Source organism: Cervus canadensis, chromosome 22 (assembly GCF_019320065.1).
Source record: "Cervus canadensis isolate Bull #8, Minnesota chromosome 22, ASM1932006v1, whole genome shotgun sequence".
NCBI classification, from domain to species: Eukaryota; Metazoa; Chordata; class Mammalia; order Artiodactyla; family Cervidae; genus Cervus; species Cervus canadensis.
Window position 1 is genome coordinate 44,473,449 of NC_057407.1, and position 25,816 is coordinate 44,499,264.

Consider the following 25,816-nt stretch of genomic DNA (forward strand, 5'->3'; position numbering starts at 1 on the left):
CCCAGCAGCTGAACACAAGAAGCCCCAGGTCTTCAAACCACCTGGTCACTGTTGCTTGGAGCATCTCATCCCAGACTCAGCTGCTTGCTCGGAAGGTACTTTATTCTTCTCGCAGAAGGAGACTTACTCAGGCTGCAAGGTGCATTAGATGGGGTTGCTCCCCACCTGACAGGCGAGGAGGCTGAGTCCTGTGGGGCATTTACCGGCACACAGCCAGTCTGGGACTGGACCAGGGTGCAGCCTGACACCCCGTGAGGTTCTGCCTCATAGACCAAGAACACTGGGGGATATGAGACACTGGAGAAGCCAAAAGTTTCTTATCCCTGCCCGAAGGCCCAGCACTGGGCAGCGATTTCCCTGTCCCAGCTGAAGCAGCTCCTGGGGCACCATGACGGGATGGGATCCAGGTGGGCTCTGCCTCTGCCGAACTCCTCTGCCAGGGACTCCTCCCTGGAGTCCCCACCCAGAAGGCCAGGCCTCTGTGGTCTACAGCATGGGGGACAGGGCACATTGAGGCCCTCTGGGCAGGTCACAGCTTGGTCAGGCGCAACACGTTGAGCCGCACAGGTAGGAAGGTGGCGCCGGCGGCGTAGGCGATCTCCCGGAGGACCCCCTCCCACTTCTTCTCGTCCTCATTGTATCTGGGGTGGGAGGAGTGGGGACAAGGACATAGAGTTCAGTCAGCCAAGTCCAGGGTGGGACCCAGCAGGAAGAGTGCAGCAGGCCACCCCTGGGAGGTGCTGCCTCCCAGCCCCAGGCCCACCTCTTTCCTTTTCATGCTCTGGGAAAGGGGTGGGCACCTACCTAAAGAACACCTACATTCTAGGAAGGGCTCCCTCTCAAGAATTCCACATTCTTTTTTTTTTTTTAACCACATAGCATATGAGGTCTTAGTTCCTTGACCAGGGATGGAACCCATGCCCCCTGCATTACCTGCATTGGGAGGATGGAGTCTTAACCACTGGACCACCAGGGAAGTTCCAAGAATCCCATACTCCTGGAAGTCCACCTCCTTCCAGGAAGGTCTACACCTCCTCAATCCCCTCCTCTTGAGAATTTCTGAACTGAACCCTCCAAGAAGTAACCCCCACCACCCTCAATGTCTTGGGTCCTGTTCTCCCAGCAGTGCTGCCCCCTAGAGGCCGCCTGCAGTACTGGCATCACTGAAGGTTCAAAAGCTGCCCCAGAGGGCTGAAACCTCTCCGGACCACCCCCAGGTAGGATCAGCCAAAGAAGCAAGGCACTGAGAAGCTAGGATCCAGCTACTTCTCAATCCCAGTCCAGCTCTCTCCCTCAGGAGGGAGGAGAGAGGAAAAGCCCACTCTGCTCCCTGGGGCCCATTTCTGTGGGTCTGGGTCCTAACCTGGGCATCGGCTTCTGACTGTGACACTGTTGATACCCCATAGTGGGGTGCGGTGCCATGTGTGCGCACCCAGACTTTCCCAACCAAATGGAGAGACCCTGGGCTAAGCAAGGCATGTCTGCTGTCCCGTCCCCACAGGGTTCCCTGAAAGGCAGTCAGCTCTGCCCCGCCCATGAGCCTGCCAGGCACTGCCTCGGTGCCCAGCCAGCCTTGCTCACAATTCCTCTTCCCTCCCTGGGGCCAGGCTCACCTCCAGATGTCGTTGAGCTCTGTGGGAACCAGCTCCCCGGACTCCGTCTCCAGAGTGGCAAAGCCACCAATGGCATAGAGGGTGCCCGCCAGGCTGACCAGGCTGAGTGAGCTGCGCTCCTGTGGGAAGGCCTCAAAGGGTGCCCACCTGATGGGAAGGAGGGGGCATGAGGGGGGTGCCCCCATGGGCCTTGGCAAGCCCAGTGACTATCCCCTGCCAGCATCCATAGCTTCAGTTGCACCCTTCAAACTCCAACTCCCAGGCATCCATTCTGCAAGCACAACCTCCTCTTCCCTGACTGCTCAGGAACACCCTCTGGTCTTCTCTTCTTCCCCATTCTTTTGCCCTTCACGTTTCCCTTCACTGTTCCCCTATCATTCCATCCAACCTATCCCCCGTGAAACCCACCAGGGATCTCCCCAAGGTCCCGCCTTTGCTCCTAAACCAACTCCTACTGGCCACCTCAGTCGCCATTGAGACCATCCTGTGCACTCCTGCCGCATCCCTCTTCCCTTCACAGCCCAGAGCCTCTCAAGCTGCCTTCACTCCCCCTAACTCCCGAGGTTGGACCTCCATCCCTCCAAAACCCCTCTCCCAAGCACCGGAATTCAGGTCTCTGGAATCCAGGGCCCACAGTACACACCTCTGTTGACATGACTTTCTTCACCTTGCAGCTCCCCAGCCTCACCTCGTAGGTTTCCTTGATGAATAAAGCATCTGCCCCTGCTGTCCCTCAGAACCTGGGCCTCAGCTTCTCCCACTCACACTCTCTCCCCTGAGGGAGCTTGTCCCCACGGAGTACTGTTGACCCCCAGATCCCACCCTCCAGCTCAGCCCTCTCTCTGCCCTGTAGGCTCCTCCTGGACACCCCCAAGCATCTCACATCCACATGTTCTAAGTGGACCCTCATTTTTCCTACCTAACTTCAATAGTTCCTCAATAAATGACGTCCCAGCCTCACACAAAAGTATCCACCTGTCCCTCTCACCCCCACCATTCAATCAATTGCTAAATCCTGCTTCTTCTGTCTCCTGAACTCTTGCTGCTGAGTATGGCCTATGGGCCAGCAGCATCAGCATCACCCGGGGGGTTGTTAGAAATATACTCTGAGATCCCTCCCCAGACCTGAGATTCAGAATCTGCATTCTAGCATGATCCCCAGGAGATTCTTGTGCATGTGAGAAACACTGGCCTAGATCTTTCTCTGGTGCATCCTTTCTGCCCCATCACTGCTGTACCCCCAGCTCCAGGCCACCATCAGCACTTGCTACACAGCTGTACCCCTGCCTCCCGGCAAGTCCCTAATCTCTTCTCTACATGGTCTGCCATGAGGCATCTTGGTAAAACACAGATGGGAGCTTAAAACCCGTCGGAGGCATTTCACTACTCTGGGGATAAAGTGCCTTAGCCCAACTGGCCATCTCTCCAGCCCCAGTATCCACCAACCCCACCTCCCTTCACCCACCACACTCCATCCAGCCTGACCAAAGCCCTTTTCTCCATGGGCTTGCCTTTTTTTCCTCCTAACTGCCTTGGCACTAGCCTTCCTTTGCCTTCAGGCATCCTCCCACCACTCTTTTAGCTGGCAGAGTCCAACTGGCCTGCTAGCACAGTTTTCTTCCTGACCTCCCTGGGCAGAGCAGCTTCTATCTTGGTTACTGCTGTTATCTCTAGCCATCAGGCCAGTGACCGGTATGAGTCTCTGAATGAGGAACCTGGCATCTCCTGGGAACTCTTGCCTGCAGACCTGGCTGGCCATAACACTTGCCCCATCTTCTAGGGGAAGCCATCTCACTGCTGACCAGAGTAAAGGGGCTAGGTCTGTGCTGATGTCCAAGCTCAACAGTGGAGACCCAAAGTAGGTGCTATGATTCCTGCCAGGGTAGACACAGAGAGGGCTGACACAGGCCCAAAGCCACGGGGCCAGAGGGTTACAGTGGGGACCTTCGTCCCTGGCTGTCCTGTGGAAGGGGGCGGGGAGGCGGGAAGCAGCCATACTTGTTGTCCGCAATGTTGTACACTTCGGCTGAGCTGGTCAGCCCTGTGTCTGTGACCCCAGCAGCTACAAAAATGCGGCCGTCATGGATGGTGGCCCCGAAGAGTGAGCGGGGAGTCTTCATGGGCGCCAGCTCCCTCCACTCGAACTTCTTAGGGTCGTAGACCGACATCTTGTTCAGGCACTTCCTATGGGGTCGGGGTGGGGGGGCAGTTAGAAAGGAGAAGGCGGGGGGAGGGGGCGGGGACCAAGAGCCGCCTCTCTCCCTTGGTCCAGTCCCTCCAGCTGCCTCCCAAGGCAGGCAGGACAGACCCCTGACAGCCTCGGGGAGACGGCTTCGGTTCCGCCCGCAGACCCGGCTGCTGCAGTCCCCGCTCCAAGCCCGGGCCTCACCTGTTGCTGCCTTTCCCGCCAATGACGTAGACCAGATCCATATGGGAGAGCACCGAGTGTCCGTACACGGCATAGGGCAGCGGGTCCGATTCGCCCCATTTGAACGACCTAAAGGGGAGGGCAGTAAGGCGCTCTCTGTCAGTCTCTGCATCCGCCCACCACGCAACACGTGTTGGGATGCACCCAACTTGTTAACCGGAACTCCCCAGACCGCTCAGCTCCTCGCTTCCACTTCACCTGCCAGCCCCGCCCCGCCCCGCCCCGCCCCGCCCCCCGGATCCTTGGCCCCGCCCCCGAACCTTGGCCCCGCCCCGCAGCCCTCACTCACTGTCTGTCGTAGCACATGACGGAGTCCAGGCTTTGCTCGTCGTCCTTGAGTTCTCGGCCGCCGACCACGTAGATGGAGTTAAGAGCCTCTCCCAGTCCGAAGAGGCAGCGCGGCGACGGCAGGGGCGGCATCCCCAGCCACTCCGAGTCCAGGTGGTCAAACTGCGGACCGGGCGGCCAGTCAGCGACCTCCTCACGCCCCCTCATCAACCCCTCTCCCCAGCCCCGGCCCAGCGCCTTCTGTCCACCCGCCGCCCCGGGTCCTGAGGAGTCCGGGCCTGCAGGTAGGGCCAGCGCAGCCTGGAGGCGGTGCCTGGAGACAGTGCCCCTCCTCCTATCGGGCTGAGGACAGCCGAGGGTCCCGACCCCACAGGGGCCCGGAGATCACTTTTATAGCACCGTGATGGGGCATCCCTTGCAGAGCTGAGAAGGAGTCTCTGAGAGGGAGGCCCAGTTGCCGCCCTGGCCCTTCCCCAGTACAGTTCCTGAATTGAGGCGTGCCTGCCCCGTTTTCCATCCCATCCCACTACACAGGAAAGGCCCAAATACAGCCACCCACTCCTTCAGACTTACAGTGGCCTTGTGCACTCCAGCAGTCGTATTTTCTGGCCACACTCGCATGGTTTGTGGGATCTTAGTTCACTGATCAGAGATTGAACCCCACCCCACCCCCACCCCCCAGCAGTAACAGTGGAGTCCTAACTACTGGACCAAGAGGGAATTCCCAACAGTCTGTTAATAACTATACTGGTGGCTCATCTTTTGGTGGAGTTTTCTGAGGGCTGAGCACTATGCTGATGAACACTTTATAACCATCAATTAACCTTCAGACAACTTTATCAAGCTAGGAAGTATAATATCACCATTTACAAACAGAGGCCTAGAGAGAATACACAATGTGCCCACCATGTGCCTCAGCTGGCGGAGACGCTCTCCCCACCCCCCAGTTTAACACTGGCACCATGCTGCCCCTCACCCATCTCCAGCCTGGTTAGGCCTCAGTAAGCACACTACTCACTAGGCTCCTTCCCATCTCTGTTCCGTGCTCACTGGTTCCTACCCAAAGCACTGCACCCTCCCCTCCATGTCTCCAAATTCACCCAACTGGCAAGGCTTAAACCTACATGGCCAGTCACGAGGAAACCACGTTTGCCCTCTGAGATCCCACTGTCACATTGTAACTTGAACCAGGCACCCCACTCTCCTGATCCTTCTTGGGCCTCAGTTTCCTTATCTGTGCAATGAGAAGGGAAGGGAGGATGGTCCCTTTGTTTGAGACACAGTGTTCCACATTCCAATCCAAGCTTCATGCACAGGTCTTAGCCAGGACCCCTACACTGACCTTGCTCGTTCTCACTGTCCCTGACCTCAATCCCTGCACAGAGCTAGGGCCTCCAACATATTGACCATCTGAAAGCTGACATCTCCCTGAAACTGAGACACCAAAGTTATACATCTTATTGTCAACTGCCTATAACGATCTTCAGCCTTCAGGCAAGTGGCTGTCATTCATCTTTCCTGGTCTACATCTCAGCCTATACCCAATGACATTCCCCAACAAGTAGACACAGGCCTCTGCTGGATCCCAAGGCGCCCCCCAGTGCCCAGAAGTCAGTACTGGCCGCCCCTCCCAAGGCTGGCCAGGCACCTGCAAGAAGTAAGCGCTCATGGGGTCCTCTTTGTTGTCCTCATTGTAGAAAAGGCCTCCAGCCACGAAGATCTGGTTCTCTTTGGTCACTAGGCTGACATGGTTCTTGGGGATCTGGGTCGAGAGGGAGGCACAGTAGCACTCATTGGCTGCCGGGTCATAGGCCACGGCGCCCTCCTCACTGATCATGAAGATGAGGTCCTGCAGGAACATGCCAAAGCGCAGGGTGTCATTAAGGATCCCGGGTAGGATGCGCTCTGCCTCCTCTTCCTCCTCCTCCGCCTTGGCTTCAGTTGTGCCCTTGTCAGTGGCCTTGGCCCCAGCCGACTCCTTCCCCTTCTCCTTCTTCTTCTTGCGCAGCACGGTGATGCGGCCCTCGTGGGCATCCTTCACCATCTGCACCTTGCGCAACAGCTCTGGCTGGGAACGCACGAGAGGGTGGCGCTCCACGCGGCTCTCCAGGAAGGCGCGTGGCAGCAAGCGGAAGCGCACACTCTCGAAGACCGTGGGCAGTGCGCGCTGGCGTTCGGCTTGCGCCTTGGCGTCACCGCTGCTTGCCCATCGCATCACCGCTTCGAACACGGCTTCCTCCTTCTCCACGTTGAGGCCATCGCTGGAGATGATGGCGATGAGCTCGTCGGCTGAGAGCCCTAGGAAGTCGGCGTCGCGGGCCACCAGCGAGAAGCGCGCGCAGATGAAGTCGCGAGCAGACACGGCGAGGCGCGCGCAGTCGAGCAGGAGGCCGAGGCGGAAGACCGCCAGGCAGTTGGCCAGGCACAGGCGCTTCTGCAGGAAGGACACGCAGATGGTGAAGATGGAAGGGATCTGGAAGCGGTGCGCCGCGGCGAACAGGTCCTGAACGCTCGCCTCGTCCAGCGCGATCTCTGAGGTGTACAGATAGTGGAGCACCTGGGCCACCACGTCAGGGGACACCTCCTCCAGGCGCAGCTCGCCTGCGCTCTCAGGCTCGGCCAGGAAGCGCCCCCGGAAGTAGGGGCTGCAGGCGGCCAGTACCAGGCGGTGGCACGGGAACTCGCGCTCACCCACCCGCACCACACAGTCGAGGAACTTGCCGTGGTCCAGCATGTCCTTGAGCCCGTCCTGCAGGAGCGTCTGCTGGTACAGCCGCTGCTCCTCGGCCTGCTCCAAGCCCAGCGCCATGGTGGGTGGCCTCCTCTCCGCCCTCCCTGCCTTCCTGCTGGGTCGCACGCAGTCTACGCAGCTGTCCAAGCCGGGCTATATATAGAGCCGGACCGGGCCCTGTAAGACGAGCTGCCTGGCCTCCTGCACATGACGCAGAGGGGACAGCTGGGCTGAGGCCCCCCCCCCCCCCAGAGCAACCTTGACTCAGCCCCCCGGGGGTTCATGGGACTGGGGTGTGGTGTCTCAGTCCCCCCTGAAAGATGAGGGCCTCCCTGCCTCCTCTCTAAATGGAGCGCAGTGAGGCCTTGACTGCTTTCCTTGGTCTAGGTGATGCCCCTCAGGGAAGGGGATGACCCAAGCTCTGTCTCTTAGTCCAAGGAGGGATAAGCCTTCCAATCCCTCAAGGGTCTCCCTTCCTCCAGGCCTTCTGGGCCTTTCTGCCCAGCTGCTCCTATCCTCCTTGGAGTGTATCTCCCTCCACCCAGTCCTGGACACCGTGTGCTCAGGTTTCCCACTCAATGAATTTGGGCCTGGGGAACCTGTTGCCTCAGCTTTAAAATGGGAAGACTTTTCTCCCCCAGCTCGGAGATCTTCCCTGGACTGTGCAAGAAAGCAAGAAGACACTCGAATAAACAAAGTCGCCGCTTTCCTGTGGGGCCTGAGAAGGCCAGATCACTCTGTTGCACCTCAGTTTCCCTTCCTGCACAGTGAAGAGACTGGTGAGTTCGATTTTTAAGGGCTTCAGTTCAGTTCTGCTGTGATTCGAAAGCAGAATCACACTGCTGTGTGAGTCTGTGGTTCTGTGCAGGGGCAGAATCACACAGTACCACTCACTGTGGTTCTGTGTCCCTGTCAATACACAGGCACAGGCTTTCACATTGTAAGCTGTCAGACGTGCTAGATTCAGTTTTGTAGGTTCAACTATTCTAGCTGTTAAAACACCCAGGGATCAAAAAACTAACAAACAAAAAGTTACACTGAGTTGAATATTCCAGGAAAGCTGTCTATGCTCAGTTCTTTGTCCATCCTAAGCTTGACCTGAACCTGCCCAGCCTTGGGGTCCCTACACCTGTCTAGTATCTAAGGGATCCGCGTAGAGGTCTGGGGCAGCCAGTCCCAATGCCCACCCTGCTCTGGACCGCTGACCACCTCCCCCCACTCCACAACATGCACACACACATCAGCCTCAGCCACCAAGATTAACTTGTTCCCAAAGTGCCAGAGGCTGCAGCTGTGGGTTAAATTTAGCCCCCAAGACACTGGTGTGAACTGTTATGGGGCATTCTCCCATCATTCCTGAGTCACTTGTTTATAACCTCAGGCTTGAGGGGCGGGGGGATTATCGAGGGGGGCTTAGCCTGGGCCAGGACTGAGTCACCACCCAGTTTTGTGATCCCAGTGATGTCAATGCCTGTCCCTCCTGAGCAGTGCTCTCAACCATTGCTTGCTGACCCCTCTAGCAGATCTCATAGGGACATAGCACCTAGGTAGGATCACCTAGAAATAGTCCTATCTTCTGGGAAGGGCAGAGGCTCACCCAGGGGCCTCCAGCCCAGCCCTATACTGCAGAACATTTCCGTCCAGCACCATCAGTGAGGAGACCAGGTTTTGAGAAGCTCAGCCATGTGGCTAAGTCACACAGCTGGCGAGTGGCTGATCCAGGATTCGAAGCAGATCTGCCCACTTCCTAAGACTGTGGGAATCCCTCCCTGCCTTGCTGATTCCAAAGAAAATGTCCGTTATTCGTTGTCTCACTTTCCAAAGACCAGGACAGAAGGTACTGGCTGAACAATTAACTTATATTTATCAGATGATTCAGTGGCATATTTTTAGATTATGATGAGTCCCATGGTGCTCACTTCCTACCAGGCATTCTACTAGAATGTTTATATGTGGCTCATCCATTCATCGAGAACCTACTGTGCACTATTCTAAATGTTGAGGATTCAGCAGTGAACACATCAAGTAAGAATTCCTGTCTTTTTGGAGCTTAACTTCAGCTGAGGCAAGGGGGAACAGCAACAAGTAAATAGTTATACAGGGTGTCGGATGATAACTGCTGTGGTAATAGGTAGCTGGGAAAGGGGCATGGAAAATGATGGGTGGCAGAGGTCACAATTTTAAATGGAATAGTCAGGATGGACTCACTGAGAGGACTATGCTTGAGCAGGTTTAAACCATGGAGGAGGAGCATTCCAAGCAGGGGAACAGCTTGTGCTAAGGCCCTGAGGCAGGAGTACACCTGTCCTGTTCCAAGAACAGCAAGGAAGCCAGTGAGCAATGAATGAGGAGGGTGAGTAGGAGATGAAGGCAGAGAGGTAAGAGGGGGTGGTATCATGTATGACCAGTGTACAGACCGTTTTTTTTTTTTGCCCTCTGTGAAATGGGGAACCACTGTTTATTTTTAAATTACAATGATGGGAAATGCAAACATTTCCAAGGAAAGAGTAATATACTGATCTCTCATGTACCGAGCACCCCGTTTCAACAACTACCAAGTCATGAAGTCATGGCCAGCCCTGTGTCATCCCAGCCCCTCTCACTCTGTCTTCACCCTAGGACATGCCCGGGGATCAATGTGGGAGGGAGAAAGCATGACTCCAGGGCTTGATATTGATCAGAGGGGGCTGTCATTTCATTTCATCCTTTTAAACTTTACAGCATTGGGCTTCTCAACAGAAATGCCAGCATCTAAAATTCTGAGGGAAGTCATTTCCAGCCTGAATTTTACACGCAGGCAATTTTACACCCAGGGCAATACAGTCTAGCTCTTCAGAATGTCATTCCTGGAAGTGGTCCAGAGGAGAAGGTAAATTTTAGGGTTAGGAAAAAGGAGGCCACTAAGACATAAACCTTTTAGAAGTTAAAGATCTCTGCAGTGAACTTGAAGGGACACAGTCTCAGCAAAGAGCGACAGGGAATGACAGGCCGGGGGAGGCTGTTACGCAGTTTCCCGTCTCCTCGTGGGAAGCTGGTTGCACAGTGTGTTCCTAGGGTTATCTTCCTGCACTGCTCCTTGGTTGTGAGAGTGATGAAATGGATGGAACACTCGCTGTGTTTGCACATACTGGAAACCCTTTATAGACAAAGGGTTTAGGGATGCAGCAGTGATAAACACCCAGAAACCAAAGTAAATTATGTTTAAAAGAGCCAAAAGTAAAAAGTTATAGGAGAAAGGAAATGGAATCATTGTATTATATGGCTTGGTTGAGATCGGTGTCTACATAGTCATAATAATATAGATACTAAGTATTAATGTAACCTCAAATAGTAACATAACCATGTTGGGAGGAAGGTGAATTGTGTATATAGTGTTTGTGTGTGTGATGGGAGTGCTGAAGAAATACATCTATAGCCAATGCCTAAAACTGAAAATAGGAGGAAAGCGGTGTTGGAGGTATGCTTTCCATGGACAGGAAAACACCAAAAATACCAACTGAATTGGAACTGCTCACTTATTGGGAGTTGGAAAGGAGGAGTTGTGGGGAACTGCAGGTTTTTGTTTAAAAAAAGAAAGTTCTAGAAATATTTGGCTTCTTCAACTATGTCCAAATAAAACTTTAATTTTAAAAATAGATATTTTCCTCAGAGGTTCTCTAGAAAACCATGCTGTGTGGCATGGACCGTCACTCACGGTACAGTGGGGCTGGTGCGAAGAGGTGGTATGGAGGCAACACACGGATGGACAGGTAGCAGACAGGAAACAGGGAGGCCGAATCCCCACAAGACACCAAGCAGGGAGCAGCCGGGCCCGCAGGCCTATCAACGAGCTGCACTTTCAGGGTGACTTGAGTGAGTCCCTGTTCCCCTCAGGAAGTGGGGCTGTGTGGAAGGCAACGTCCTCATCCTGGGGACCTGAACCCCCTCCCTGGCCAGTTAGTGAACCACCCAGGAGTCTCTTTCCTAGCCCCTCCCGGTGTCTGAGACCCCTCAGGTACCCTGGTATCTCATCTTGAGACCCCTCTCTGGGCATCTGAGACCAAGTGCTACATACATGGTGAGGGGGCATTCATTCATTCACCATGTGTCCCCACAGCCTAGAATTCTATCCTGCATGGAGCCAGTGCCCCAGCAAAATAATTCCGAGGTCCACGGGGAGAGTTGCTTGTTCCCTCCTAGGAGGCCACGGTCTTCCATCTGAGATGTTCTCCCGGGCGCAGACACCAGGCTCCTCCAGACCTCAGCTCTGGACTCTGGAGACTCCCCAGGAGCCCAGCCCATCCTCAGGCAAGGGAGACGAGACCTGTGGATGCTCCAGGCACAGCTGTCCATGTGGTCTTTGGCGGCCGAGTTGTCCTTCATCTCACTCTGGTCTGAGTCCTTTCAGCCCACGGTCAGGGTGGCATGTGTAAAGAAGAGGCTGGGCCAAGGGACAGTTGTACTGCCTTTATTCCCCTCCACTCTTCTCCTCACCCTCCTGCAGTCCCCCACACACTCCGGGGCTGTGGGACGACCACACAGGGCAGACATCAAGGGTCCACATGCCTGGGCACAGCCATTTTGCCACTGAGCGCCATCCCCTGCCCGTGATTGCCAAGGGGTGCCATGTGGGCCATGGCAGCAAACGTCAGGATCAGAGGCTCAGGATTTGCCCCCACCGCCAGCCCCCCTGGCCCAGGTTCCTAGAACTGTGGTCATGGGGCTTGAATGGTCATCTCTGTGGCCACTCATCCCCAGCTGGCCCAAGACCAGGGACTACAAGGGGAGATGGGGAGGGGCAGGCCAGGTTCCAGACTTGAGGCTCGGCCAAGTGGGCTGAGAAGTCCAGATGGACAAAGTGGCCCCCCTTGGCAGATCTGCAGTGGGAGGTGACCACCCCAAGCCCCCTCCCCATCACCAGCCCTGGGAAGTGGGTATGATGGCCCAAGCCCCTCGCTCCAATATCCAGGTGCTTGTTAATTTGTTTTAAAAATTAAAAAGGAAATGTAAAAGCTGGTAAAACAAGAACCCCTATCCATACGGGCACAGCTGAGGTTCCATTATTGCTTCAGACCCTTGTGGTCTGGCCAGAAAGGAGCTCCCACCAACACTGGCCCAAGGGGAAGAGAGCATTTAGCACCAGGGACACAGGGCTCCTGTCCCCACTGGGACAGGGGCCTCCCAGGAGAGGGGTTGGCCACGCCCATCTAAGCTATTAATACAATGACCATCTGACCAGTGCCCAGCCTGCTCTCTGGACCCCTCTCGTGCCCTGAGAAGGGAAGCGTACAAGAGTAGGAGACCCGAGTCCTGGGGCAGGGTCTCACCAGCAGCTCCCTACAGCCTTTGCTTGTGGAAGTCTGACTTCATGGATCAGAAGCCCAGCCTGGCCAGGGCCCCCTAGGCTCTCTAAGGCTGCAGTGAGGGTAGCAGGTGGCACGGCCACCAGCTGTAATGGGAGATCCTGGTGTCAGCCACAGGGGATGAGAAGCTCAAGGGAGTCCCAGCCTACAGCCCATTTGGGGAAATCAGACTTTTCTTAGGAAAATGTGGGCCAGCTCTGAAGAGCTGCCAGGCACTGGGACTGGAGGTTGGAAATAGCAAGGGAGAGGGGGGAGTGGGGGGGGGACCCTGAGGACGTCATGGAAGCCCAGAGATCAAGGGGTGCAGAAGAAAAGAGCTAGAGTAGAGCAGGAGCCTGAGAGGTGCAACCCTGACCCCATAGGAGGCTAGAACCCCCAGCCTCGGGGTGGGGGAGCTGCAGTGCTGGGAACCAGACAGGGAGCTTTCCTCTCTTGAGGGGGTGCCCAGAGGACAGCAGGGGCATCTGAGGGTATGTACGTAGGCTCTGGCTTGCACTGTTCCTGCTACAGCCCCAAACTCAAACCCTCTAAGCCCAGAGAACAATCTGGGCTGTGTGGCTTGGATTCTAAATCCTCAAATCATTCGGGCTCCTTGGGCTTACCCACATCTGTACAGAATAAAGTGCTTCGTTTATTGATGATTAAAATGTCCCCAGCCCCCTGCCCCAGCGCCATGGACCTTACAAGGAGGTCTGAGGGGTGCCGACCCCCTCAGCCCTTGGGCTGATGGGGCCAGTCCCACCTCCACCACCCCCTGGGCTCAGGCCTCTTCCCACTCCAGCCATGCTGGGAAGGTGGTGGTGTGGGGGTAGTCATGGGGGTTTAAGGTGCAAAGAGTATAACAAACAAACTGTATAAACACAATAGGAAAGAGCTTAACTAGGAAATATGTAGCTTATGGAACCGTCCTCCCCCTTTTAAAGGCAGGAATCAAGACGTTAAATGACAACAGAAAAAGGATGTCCTTTTAGTGCTGGCCTCGTGAGGGCAAGCATTGAGCACAGGCTGGGGCTCTCCCAGTGCCCCCGACCCTGACCCCCAGGGCCTGATCATGCAGGCTCCTTGTGCCACCCATGAGCACAGAGGCCCAGGAGGGACAGGGGTGCTGGATGCCAGCCAGGGGCGGGTTGTGACCAGGCGTAGGGAGTGGAGGAGGCTTGCGCTGCCTTCAGGGAGCAGACAGACACAGACACACACATCTCTAGTGTGGCAGATGCAGCTGGGGCAGCTGGTGAGGGATGGGGTGCTCTGTGAACAGCTGCCCTGGCCTCCGCCCCACTGATAGCACCTTGAAACCTCAGAACATTGGCCCAAGCCTCCTCCTTAGGGGCCTGCCCCTGGGGTCCACCCATCTGCAGGGGCTCCTGGGCGGCAGACCCTGGGAGCTGGTGTTGTGGGAGCCAGCCCGTCTGTCCACCCAGGGCGTGGCCCACAACACCCTGAGGCCCAGCGGCTTCTGGGAACATCTTCTCCAGGACCCAGGGCCCTCAGTGCAGCCTAGTGCAGGTCGGGGATCCCTGTGCCTGCTGCAGGGTTGTGAATGGGGAAAGCAAATATCTGGGGTCCAGCCCCTGCCCGCCCCACGCCCCCCTGACCCTCCCTGTGCAGAGCTGCAGTCTTCACGCCTTGCCACAGCCTCCCAGCACGCTCCCAGGGCACCCAGGCTCAAGCCTCTGCCTGGATATCCACAGGCCTCACACTGAGTCCACACCTCCTCCAAAGGGGGATGGCACTCCAACTTCTACCCAACCCTCCAGGATATGAGGCACAAGTTAGGGGGCCCAGGAGAGGTGCGGATAAGTGGAAGAAGGTGATCCGGGCTGGGCCACCCCCCCTCCCTCTGGCTTAGGCCTCAGCAGAGTGACCAGTCACACCTGCTCCCTGGGCCCCTGTCCCCCCCTACCTGCCGCCTCCAGCGCCCCCCTCACCTGGAGGGGGATACTGCCAACGGTTTCCTCTCTTCTTTTTCCTTCACTTCCCAAAAAACAAACAACAAAAAAAGTAAAGGCTTCAAGAAGTCACTGAACGGGGGCACTTGGTAGTGAGGTGTCCTCAGCCAGCTCTGGGGGCTGCCAGCCTGCACACCCCCCAGGGTCAGGGGCCTCAGGGCGAGGCCGGTGTCCAGCCAACTCCGGAGGTGTCACTGCCCCCCAAGGAGGTCCTGGGCCCCTTGCAGCAGGCAGGCAGTTAGTTGTTGGTGCTCAGCCTCCCGCTGCCCGGGCTGGAGGCCGTGGGGAAGAGCGGCGGCGGGGGCGGCAGGTGCGGCGGGGGTGGCAGGGTCTGCGGCAGCCCGGGCAGCAGGGGCAGCGCCTGGGGCTGGGTGGGGGGCAGGCCCGGGGTCGCGGGGGCGCCGTCGCTGGCCATGGGGTGGCTGACCCGGAAGCACTTCTCCTTGTGCGCCTTGAGCATGTTGGAGAAACGGAAGCGCTGGCCGCACACATCGCAGGGGTAGGGCTTCTCGCCGGTGTGCGTGCGCCGGTGCCGCTTCATGTTGGGCCGGCTGGTGAAGCTCTTGCCGCAGATCTCGCAGATGTACGGCTTCTCCCCTGCAGGGTGGGTGGGGATAGGCCTCGGGGAGTTACTTGGTGGGGGAGCGGGGGGGGGCGCCACGCCCCCCACCCCCAACCTGTAAGCCAGCCTCCCTCACCCGACCTTGGGAGCCAGGGAGGCCGGGGCTGAGCCTCAGAAAAGGGCAGAGAAGGAGGCCCGCTACAGCGGAGGCCGTCACCGTTGGATCGCGGTACCTGTGTGGGTCTTCATGTGCTCATCAAAGTACTGCTTCATGTTGAAGTCTTTGCCACACCACTGGCACATGAACTGTTTGTGGCCGATGTGGATGCTCATGTGTGACCGCAGCTGGTACTTGTACTGGAAGCGCTCGTTGCAGTTCTGAGGGCGGGGTGGGGTGGGGCAAGACCCAGGGCAGAGCAGGGGTGAATAACCTTCAGGGAGGGGAGTGCTGGTCCCCAGATCATAGGGCCACAGGACTCACAGCGCAAGGGACTCCTGGGCAAGGAGGGGTGGGTGCAAAGGCCGGCGGGGGTGTCCCTGGGGTGGGGCAGTGCACGGGGCACAGGTAGAGAGGCCCAGGCAGGAATGGGGCTCAGGAAGTGCGAAAAGGCCCCAGAGTGGAGGGAGCCCTTGTGCTTAAGACTCTCCATCCTTCCTCCTCGTCCAGAGGCCTCCCTCATCCCCACCTGCAACTCCATCTCTGATCTCTGCCTAAGATGTGTCTTTCTCCACCTCTCCAGAAAGCCTGTCCTACGGTTCCAACCCACGCAGACTTCCCACCCTGAACGTGCAGCAGTGAGACAGGGAGAGGTAGCAAGGGTGTGTATGTGGGGGTGGGTGTAGGTAGGCAACCAGGGAAGGATGGAGTAGGAGGCAAATGACAGGAGGGCCCCCTCTCTTTCTGCACCCTATACTCCAGTCTCCCCACCCCCTGGTTTTTAAGCTGCTGTTGCCCCTGATCCCTGCCCTGTTCAGGGTGGCCCCTGGGGCAGAAGTGGACTCACCTCGCATCTGAACGGCTTCTCCCCGGAGTGCTGCAGGGAGTGCACCTTGAGAGACATGCTGCGTTTGAAGGACTTCCCACAGGTCTCGCAGGTGAAGGGCATGTCCTTGGTGTGGGCTACAGGGCAGGCACGATGGCCATGACATTTCGGGGGGACCCATCTGGCTTCCCCCAGGGGACCCCTGCTGGACCACCCCCCACGTTGAGCCTTGAACCCCCCTCCTGGGGCACCATCTACCCTGGGACCTGCCCTGTGCCCTCTGTCCCCCAGGCGAGGTCCTTCCCCTTCCCTCCCTGCCCCTCCCTCCCTCTCCCCACTCTAGGTCTCTGCTCAGACAAGCACAGAGGCCTTCATGGTTCTTTAGCCTCGGCTCAAATCCTGGCCCAGTCACTGGTTCCCTGCATGGCTGCTGTGAGCCTCAGTGAGTCTCAGCATCCTCTTCTATAAAAAAAGGAAGAGTGGTCCTGGGTCTCCAAGGTGGCTGGGCTTTACAAAGGATGGCACCTCTAAAGGCCTCAGCCTTGGGTCCCCTGCCATCCAGAAGGAGTTATCTGCGCTCCGCCGCCCCCCCCCCCCCCAAAACAAACTCCAAGGAACATGTGGGAGGAAGCGATTGGAGACAGGGAGGGCCCCCCTCACAGTTCAGAGCTGGGGAATCCAAGCCCAGGGAGGACCACCAATCCTGGGGTGCCTAGCATGCTCCTGGCTGATACCTACACCCCAGCTTCCCAGCTCCTCGTCAGTTCATATTGGAAGCCTCCAGCACTGTCTGGCAGAGAAAGGGCATTACGCCTGGCCAGGGCTCACTGTCTCCCTGGCTAGACAGTGGGGAGAGCTCCAGTCCCCAAGTGGGCAAAGAAAGGAGGGCCACCTAGACACCAGACTCTCAGCCAGGCCCACCTAGAGGGGAGGGACAGCCATGCCCAAGGCAGCGAAGTGGCCCAAGACACACTTGTGTCCAGGTATGACCCTTGGGAGGAGGGTTGCATTCAGAGAAGTCTGAAGCCCTGTCAGGGGCACAGCTGTCCTCAGACTGAGACAGGGGCTGTGTCAGCCCACACAGCGAGCATTCTGTAATTTAGCGGAAGGTGCTCTGGTGGACCCAGCCCCGTGCTGGGGCGCACAGCCTGGTTAGCAGTGCGCTAGCGGGATTCTGGTCTCCACCTGCCCTCCTGTCATGAGCCCTTGTGCTATGTGCAACCTGCCCAACCGTACATGGCAGCCCTGGCCCCACTGCCCCATCTACTGTCCCCACCCCACCTCCCAGCTACTTGGCGCCTTCTCATCCCTTTATCTTGTCCCTGGATATGAAAGACTTCCTAGCACACCCAGCAGCTGGCCCAGCTTGGACCTCGGGCCCGTTCTGCCACAGGCCTAGACTCACCAACCATGTGCTTGCGCACGTGAGCCATGGTGTAGAACTTCTTCTCACAAATTTCACAGGAGAACTTCTTTTCTGCGTAGCCGTGCACAATTTTATTGTGCTCGTGGAGGGACCAGAGCTTCTTAAAAGCTTTGCCACATGTCACACACTGTGGAAGGAGAAGACTTTAGGCCCTGGGTCAGGACCATGTGACCTAGGACAAGTCACTGCCCCTCTCTGGGCCTCAGTTTCACCACCTGAACTATGCTGGAGAGCGAGGCCTTGATGGCCAAGGACCAGCTGTGTTTGATATTCTGAGAGTCAGGGGTGGTAAATCCCTAAATATTCTTACCCACCTGCCCACCCGCCCAGGGCTGCAGCCTGGGGCCCTCCCTCCTCATCCTGAACTCACTAGGGTCATGGGCCACCTCTTCCACGAAGTCCCTCCTCTGTGCTCATTTCAACAAGACATCTTTCTATAGAGGGGAGACACATAACTGGCTGAAGGGCCACAGTAAGTGAGGAGGCTACAGTTCAAGGGGGAGCCCCCCGGATAACAGGTCCTGGCAAAGCTGAGACATTATCTCTGCTGCCTCTCCTGCTGGGACCCATACCTTGACACCACGGAGGTCCCCGAGGGAACAGGTTCCAAAGGGCTGGGGGACTGCGGCGGGTGCAAGGGCCTCTTAGGCACAAGCTGGTAGTGGGAACCCTAGGGACCACACTCCCCTCCTTCTCGTCTCCTGGGCCCTTATCCCTGCAGTAGGCCAGGGCTCGGGCAGAAATTGGGTCAGGGTACCCAGGGCAGAAGAGGTACAAGCATCTTTCCCTTTCAGGAGGGAAGCTCAGGGGTGTGCATGTGGAGAGGCACAGGGCAGCCCAGCAGGCAGGCAAGTGGGAGCGTGTGCCTGAGGGTGGGGCAGGAATCCAGGTAACCCTCAGGTACCACTTTCTCCAATTAGCAATTAGTTCAGGCAATTAGCATCGCCTACTTATGGCCCCTCAACCTCACTCCCAGCCAGAAAAAGGCAAAAAATCACTTGACTGGCCTTGTGCTGTCTTCACCCTGAAAGGCCAGGCTGGCCCAGATGCAGGCTGGCTCAAGGTTTGGCAGTCAGCCCAGCTCCCCTGTTTGGCCCCGGCAGCCTTCCTGTTGGGCCCCCTGCACTTCCCAAAGTGCTCATCCAGTCCCTCTTCCCCATGCCCAGGCCAGGTGGTACCTCCAAAGAGTTGAATGCTGGGGTTTCCTCCCGCCTGGCTGCCCCTTGCTCCACTCAGCTCTTGCAGTAAGTGGAAAATGGCGCCCCCTTCTGGGCAAGCCCCCCCTCCCCTGCAGTGCTCAATCTACCAAACTATATACATGGTGGCCCTCCTGGCTTTGCAGCAGTCCAAAGATGTACCAAAACACTGACTCATCCCTCCTCAGAGCTGGCTGTCCCCCAGCCTCACATGCTCAGACAACTCTCTCTTCTCATTCTCCTGAGGCCCTGCTCCCCTCTGCCTCTCTGGCAAGGGTACTGTTTGTTCCACTCCTTTCTGCACATCTCTGCTCTTGCAGAAGCCCGGCTCTATCTGCCTCCTCCAGGAAGCTCTCCCTGACGTCATCCCCTGAGCTCTCACCACCCTGGGCTCACCCTTGGGCCGGGGCTGGTCCCACTGTCCCTGGGGTGGGGTGGGGGGCCGGGGAGCTGAGCCTGGTCTCTGCAGACTGTGCAGACAACGCAGGCAGCAGGACACTGGGTGCCCAGGGCCCAGTTCCGGCCTGGCTCAGCCTGGATGCCTGCCCCCTGCAGGCCCCTTGGAGGCCCACCTGGATGTTGCGTTCGCAGTCCGTCTGCCGGTGCAGCAGCAGCTCGCTCTCTAACAGGAAGCGCTTGCCGCACTGGTCGCAGATCTGCATGCGGCTGTGGGTCACATTCATGTGCTTCTCCAGGTACCAGCGGTTGTTGAAAACTCGCGGGCACTTCTGGCACGGATGGTGCTGCTTCTCCTCCAGCTTTACCTTGGCCCCCAGCCCGTCGGCAGCCTGTGGCCCTCGGGAGCCAGGAGCGGGAGCCACTCCTGCAGGGGGCTTTGGCCGCTTCCCGCCCCGCCGCCCGGCCTCCTCCGGCTCAGGGGGGCCACGTCGCCGGGCGGACCTCGTGGCCATGCGACTGTGGGCCGGGGGCTCGGCCCGGCTGCCTCGGCGCCCCAGCCCGCCCTGCCGGCCCCCCGCCTCCCCGTCCTCCTCATCTTCCTCCTCCTCTGAGCTCTCCTGATCCTGCTCACTGTGCCCTTCTTCTTCCTCCTCCTCTTCCTCCTCCTGCTCGCTCTGCCCTTCCTCCTCCTCGTCCTCCTCCTCCTCCCCCTGGCTGCCGCCCTCCTCGTCCTCCTCCTCCTCCTCCTCCGCACCACTGCCTCCTCCCTCCTCCTCTTCCTCCTCCTCGTCCTCCTCCTCCTCGTCGTCCTCCTCCTCTTCCGAGTGTCTCTGCAGCCCGTCCTCCCGGCCGAGCACCATGGTGGCCGGGCCCGTGGCGGCGCCCGGCTTGCCCTCGGGCCCTGTGGACACGTGCAGCGTCTGGTTGTTGAGGTTCACCTCCACGATGATCTGGGACTGCTCCCGCCGACTGTAGGTGCCAGAACCCCCGAGCTCTTCCTCCAGCTCCTCCCCACCCTCCAGCTTGCACAAGCTGGCCGGGGGCCCGCCGGCCTCTTCAACGCCACCCTCCTTCTCCTCCTTGAAGAAGGGCTGAGCCGGCCCGAGGGCGGCAGGCACTGTGCTACCCGTGGCCCCAGCCCCGTCCTCCACGCGCACTGAGTAGGGGTCGGGGCCTTCTCGGGCGTAGATCTTGGGCAGGCCCGGGGCGTCGGCCTCCTGCTTGATGTCGCAGTAGTAGGGTGGTGCAGCCGGGGTGCAGCCAGCAGCCGGTTGGGCGAGGGCCACGGCACCGGGGCCCGGGGGGCCGAGGGAGCGGGCGTCCAGCAGCTCCTGGCAGGACGCGGCGATGTCGGCCATCTGCAGCAGTGAGGCAGCACTCAGCACCTCGTGGACGTTGGCTGCGTTGACCAGCAGCTTGGACGTGTAGATGAAGTTGAGGATCTGCTGCAGGCCGCCGGGCGCCAGCGCCTCCAGGGACAGCTCCACGCGCTGCAGCTGCTTGTTTTGGGTGAAGAGCGAGTGAAAGAACTGGCTGTAGGCGGCCAGCACGCCCTTGTGGGCCGGGAAGACGCTGCGCTGGGGCACCAGCACCAAGTCCACGTCGCACAGGTCAGGCTGGAACAGGCGCTGCTCGTTCAGGCGGCCCATCAAGCAGGCGAAGTGCAGCGCCACGTCCTCCACCAGCGAGAACTCGGCCGCCGGTGAGTCCGTTGTCTTCTCAACCAGCAACTGTGGGGCCAAGGGCACAGGTCAGGTCGAGGCCAGCCAGGAGGTGCCCCCTCCCCCGCCCCATCACTCTTAGGTCCACGTGACAGAGAAGGTGCCGAAACTCAAGCAAAGACAACAGGGAACCAGGATTCAAGCCCGAGTCAGCTCTCCCTCAGAGCTCAAACTCTGGCCGTGACCTTCTGCGGCCGTGTATCAGCTCCTGGGTCAGTGGTTGACTTTTCTGGGCCTCCCGCTGTTCCACTGTGAAATGGGGGTAGTCATCCCGGGAAGGGAAGCGGAAAAGGAGGAAAGGGGAAGGAAAAGGTTCAAGGGTGACCAACCATGCGGGTGGGCCAGGAACCTAGGGGTTTCCTGGGATGCAGGACTTTTGATGCTAAAACCGGGGCCGTCTCCAGCAAAAATCAGGACTGGGTTGTCTCCCCAGAGGCATAATTTCAGTATTTCTGGTCCCCATGGATTCTCTTCCTGACACTCACTTACAGATAAAACCAATCCTGCCCAGCCCCAGACCCCTCAGAAACAAAGGTCACAGTCACTGTCCCAGAGGTACAGTGGTCAGAGGCAGAGCAGTGAGCCAGGTGACTTCTGTTCCTGAGGTGTCTGGGGTCCGGCAGGATTGGTTTTATCTGTGAGTGAGTGTAGGGGAGAGAATCCATGGGGCCTGGAAATACTGAAAGGATGCCTGTGGGGAGATGACCCAGTCCTGGTTTGCTGGGGACAGCCCTGGTTTTACCATCAAAAGTCCTGCATCCCAAGGCCTGTACCAAACCCTTTCCCTCTAGGCCCCCCAGACCTCAGGTCAGGTGTGGTACAGGCCCAGAGGTTCCCAGATGATGTCATCTCGGTGGAGCCTGAAGGAGGCCCTTGAACCTGATTGGTCAGATTATTAGATCCTTGGGTCACATTCAATGCCTGTGAATTGCCCAGAGCAAGGGCTGGCTTAATTCTTGGTCCCACCACAGCAGCTTCCCCAAAAGCTGAGCAGCACAGACAGGCAGGCTGCCCAGTCCCTTGCATGGATCCAGCGCACAGCAGATGTTCGGTTAACAGCTGTCGACGACCTGCCTGGCTGAACCTGCCCTGCAGGTACTAGGTTCTGGCCCTCCTCCGGACCTGTCCGCTAAGTCAGAGCCTCCTACATTTGAGGGTACCTTGTTGCACTGCAAAGCCATCAGCTCTCCTACCCTATGCATGTCTCTGGAAGCCTTGGGATGAAACACCAGTCCCATCCATCCACAGCCTACCCCTCCTCTTTATGTCCGTCCTTTCAGTCACTTGAATGAGATGATCTGCCCTGGGCTTCACCCTTCATACCCAGTAGCCCAGGGCAGCACCCACCTCATGCTCTCTCTTTTTTTCAGCAGCTGCAGCTTGTGGGCTCTAGCAGTTGTGGCACATAGGCCCGGCTACCTCGCAGCACGTAGGATCTTCCTGGAACCAGGGACTGAAACCATGTTCCCTGTATTGGCAAGCAGATTCCCAACCACTGGACCACCAGGGAAGTCCACCATCTCTCCTGAGTTCCTCCCCAACACCTCCTTCACCCCAGCCAAGAAGCCACTTGTTTGTTCCTCTGTCTCGGGGCTGCTAGCCCATCTAGGCCTGGCCAATCTAACAGGAATAAGGTGCCACCCCCCCTCTCATCTCCATCCTCTGACTCATTCTGATTCATCTTCTGGGACCAAACTTTATTACCCAGATGGGGAAACTGAGGCTCAGAATGCAAGTCTCACAGTCAACAGAAGCAGAGCCCCTGAACTCTCAGCCCTGCTGGGGCCACCCAATCTGTGTTGGACTGGATACTGTTCCACGTGGAAGTATTTCTTGGCCTTTAATGACTCAACAAGCAGGCCGAGGCATCTTGGGACCAGCTGTGCTTCCCTAGACCCCACCAGCACCTCCGGCAACCTGTACTCTCCTCCCTAGAGCTGCTGCCACCTGCAAGTCAGTGAGGGGTCAGGATGCAATTTGGTGGTAACAGAAGTTCCTCAGGGCCTCCAGGGGCCAGAGAGTGGTGGGGAAGTAGCTTGGATAAGGACTTGTCAATGTCAGACCCCTTGTGGGGTACCCACCCCAGGTCCACTGCTCCTTCACAGAATGCCCCCCAGTGCCTGTCTGCCATGGGTCAAGGGCAGTGCCTAACATTTCCTGTGTGCACGTCTGGTCCCAGGATCCAGTGAAGACTCCTCTGGCCTCAGCAGGGGAGGAAAGGTTAGCCTAGGGGGTAGTGTTGCCCCAGAGACTCCATTTCTGAGGCAATACCCCCAGGCAAGGCTTCAACATCCTTGGCCCTTGAGGGGTCCAAGGATCTTACAACCAGGAGCCCTGACTGGACTTCTTGACCAAGCACATAGATGCTGCCTGAGTCCTTATCTGGCAGCCCCTCAGTGGCGTATGGCTACCCCCTGGCCTGGTACCTCCCACACAGGGCCCACCAGCTGTGTCTGCCTCTCCAGCCAGATGTGGCAGTTTCCTGAAGCTGGAGATAGCCCTCCCCATCTGGCTGTGCCAGCTGCAGTCACACACCCCACCCCGAGTCCAGGCCAGCTGGGCTAAGATACAAGACCAGAGCAGTGGTCAGGCACTTCTGTTGCCAGGGCATTTCATGCTGTCAAACCCTCCCCCACAAGCCAGGCTGGTGGGGGCAGGCCAGGTGCCAGGGACACCTGCTGAGGTTGCTCACCACTGGCAGAGCCTTCTACTCCTGAGAGGTACCCTGCCTCCCCATCACAAAACCACCAGCTAGCTCCCTACCCTGCCCCCAGAATCTCCCTGGAGGCCCCAGGGTGAAACCTGGGTATCCATCTGCACCCCCTACTCCTTGTCAATCCTTCTGTCCCCAGACAGCAGTGGGTGGACCCAGGCTGAGCACCGCGGGGCACAGGCTCATGACTTACAGCCTCCTCCTTTTAGGGAGAGGGTATCTGTGCCAGCCTCCTCTCAACTCAGGCCACTCGTCCTTCCCGAGAAACAGGCCCAGAGAGGGCGGGGGACGGGTCCAAGGTCACACAGGAGTTTGGACCAGAGCTGCAGGCGTCCTCCCCCCATCCCGCTTGGCCCAGGAGCCCCGAATCCCCTGGCAGGGCGGCTCCAGCGCCCACGTGGCCCAAGGCCCAGGCGGGAATCCGACCTCCTCCCTCCCCCCATCACCCAGTCCGAGGGCGGCGCCGTCCACGGCCCAGAGAAGCGCCCCCCTCCGCCCGTGCCTAGCAGGACCTCAACCTCTCGCGCCCGGGCCCCAACCCCAGGAATTTAACCCCTTCCCAACTCAGGGCCGCGTCAGAGCTCCGCATTCCCAGCCCGCAGGGACCCAGAGAAGGGGTAGGGGAGACCCGGCGAGGGCTAAGATCCCTCACACCCCTCCACGCCGAGACGACTGGCTGTTCGTTCGAGAGGGCAGAGCGGGCAGGTGGGCGGATAAGTGGGAGGACAGGCAGGGCCCTGCGTACCATGGTGCCGTGGCGCTGGGGGCTCACAGGGCCCCGCGGGATCGCGCTGCCCCCGGCGGCCAGGCCGGGGCCGCTCCATGTAGCGCCGCGCTGGGGGCCGCCCCCGCGCAGGGCCCCGCGACCATGGCCCCCGGGGGCGCGGCCGGGCGGGCGGAGGCGCAGGGCCGCGGCGAGTCCAGCCGCCGAGCAGCTGCGGCCCCAGAGCCTCAGGCGCGGCGGGCGGGGGGCGCGGGGCGCCGATTGGAGCCCGCGCGTCAGCTGGGGCCGCCGTCTGGACGCTTAAAGGGCCAGGCCGCCCTGCGCGCCGGCGGGGGCGCGGACACGCGTGGCGCGCGCCGTCCGGGTGCAGCCAGCCCCGCCTCGGGCCGCCGCGGGCTCCGGCCAGGCCCCGCCGCTCCCATCCTAGAGGATGGTCCCTGGACTTACTCTTTCTCACCGAGCCCCCTTTCCGCCGGAAAGTTCATCCCGGAGTCTAGCCTGGGAGCCCTCCAGCTGCGCCACCGAGGTGGGGTCGTAATAGGAGGAGGCCCCCGAAATGGGGAAGCTGGACGCTCCCGCCCCCACCAACCAGTTACAGAAAAGGCTTACACCTGCTCGCCTGAGCGACCTCACACTGAGGGACTGAACCCCGCGTATCCTCGCTGGGTCGCCTTCCCCACCCTCTGACCTGGGCTGCTCTGACCTGAGGGTGAGTCTAGGATCTCCAACTGAGCTTGCCCCCCACCCCGATCCCAGGGCAGCTCAGGGTTTATGTTGTTCTGTCTCCAGGACTTGCTTCTTGTCGATCCATACCGACCTGATGGCTGCCTCTGGCTGCACAGGGACGCCCAGGACAGATGGGAGAATGCGAACCACAGCTGCATTGATCAAAGCCTTTCATGTGACAGACCCAGAGCCGGGAGAAGGCAAGACTAGAGTGAGGGCCAGAGGCCCAGGGCCCACTGTGTCCCTCTGCCCTGTAGCTTGATGGCTGCTGAGAGGCCTTCCTGCTTTTTCTGCTGGGGAGATGCAGCCAGGCCTGCGGAATGCTGCTCTGGCATGGATGGCAGTGGGGGCTGGGGGCTGGTTGTGTTGGCTGCAGGCTGCACAGAAACACTGCCAGGCCAAGCAGGCAGCAGAGTGGGGACCACAGGGCGCTGAGCCTCACAGAGCCTAGGTGGTGGCTGGGCCATCATTGTGGAGAGGGGGCCTCTGTGGGCCTCTCATATGTCATCATTCGGATGCTTCTGTTTCCCCCACTCCAAGCTGATGGTTGCCCCATGTTTGGTCACTTTCACATTGCCCACATCCTGGCAGTACCACACTGTATCCCCCACCCCCTTCGCTCACACATGCACTTGTGCTTACACACCTGCCCATGCCTGGCTGTAGCAGTGTCCCCTGAGTATGCCACTTTACTCATGAGTGGGCAGGGCCTCTGGGGCCAGTTCAGAGTAACTTGGTTCTGGGTGCCAGAGAAGGAAATGGAGTAGAGGCCAAAATCCCAGGCAGGCGCCACTCCGTAGTCTGATGTCTGTCCTGTGAAACTGCAAGGGCCTCCCGTGAGGCCAGGATTGGTAGGCCCTTAAGACAAGGCCATTCCAGGGTCAGGAAGAAAGCATCTCATGGGCAAAAACGGGGGTGACCAAAGAATGCCAAGAGAAAGAGGAGGAAACCATATAACTGGATGGAGGGTGAGATGAGACCCTGCTGAAAAAAAGAGATGGCAAGAGAAGGGGCA

At 58.6% G+C, this 25,816-nt stretch overlaps 2 protein-coding genes across 4 annotated transcripts; both read right to left on the reverse strand.

Annotated features, from left to right (window-relative positions):
- Positions 1 to 81: 81 nt before the first annotated feature.
- KLHL40 (kelch like family member 40) lies at positions 82 to 7,192 on the reverse strand. Its single transcript, XM_043443281.1, has 6 exons — positions 5,978 to 7,192; positions 4,331 to 4,491; positions 4,003 to 4,110; positions 3,612 to 3,797; positions 1,614 to 1,760; positions 82 to 641 (listed from the first exon to the last, which is right to left on the reverse strand). Exons 1-6 carry the CDS (start codon positions 7,136 to 7,138, stop codon positions 530 to 532), a joined length of 1,875 nt encoding a protein of 624 aa, XP_043299216.1. The 5' UTR covers positions 7,139 to 7,192; the 3' UTR covers positions 82 to 529.
- Positions 7,193 to 11,491: 4,299 nt separating this feature from the next.
- On the reverse strand, positions 11,492 to 25,033 carry ZBTB47 (zinc finger and BTB domain containing 47). Of its 3 annotated transcripts, none has more exons than XM_043442650.1 (6): positions 24,893 to 25,033; positions 19,091 to 20,647; positions 17,302 to 17,449; positions 15,918 to 16,033; positions 15,147 to 15,291; positions 11,492 to 14,948 (listed from the first exon to the last, which is right to left on the reverse strand). In XM_043442650.1, the coding sequence occupies exons 1-6, from the start codon at positions 24,974 to 24,976 to the stop codon at positions 14,590 to 14,592; spliced, it is 2,409 nt and encodes an 802-aa protein (XP_043298585.1). In that variant the 5' UTR covers positions 24,977 to 25,033; the 3' UTR covers positions 11,492 to 14,589. The 3 variants fall into 3 exon arrangements, with proteins under 3 accessions (XP_043298585.1, XP_043298586.1, XP_043298587.1); XM_043442651.1 differs by lacking the exon at positions 24,893 to 25,033 and adding an exon at positions 24,097 to 24,331; XM_043442652.1 differs by lacking the exon at positions 24,893 to 25,033 and adding an exon at positions 21,986 to 22,010.
- Between the last annotated feature and the right edge of the window lie 783 nt (positions 25,034 to 25,816).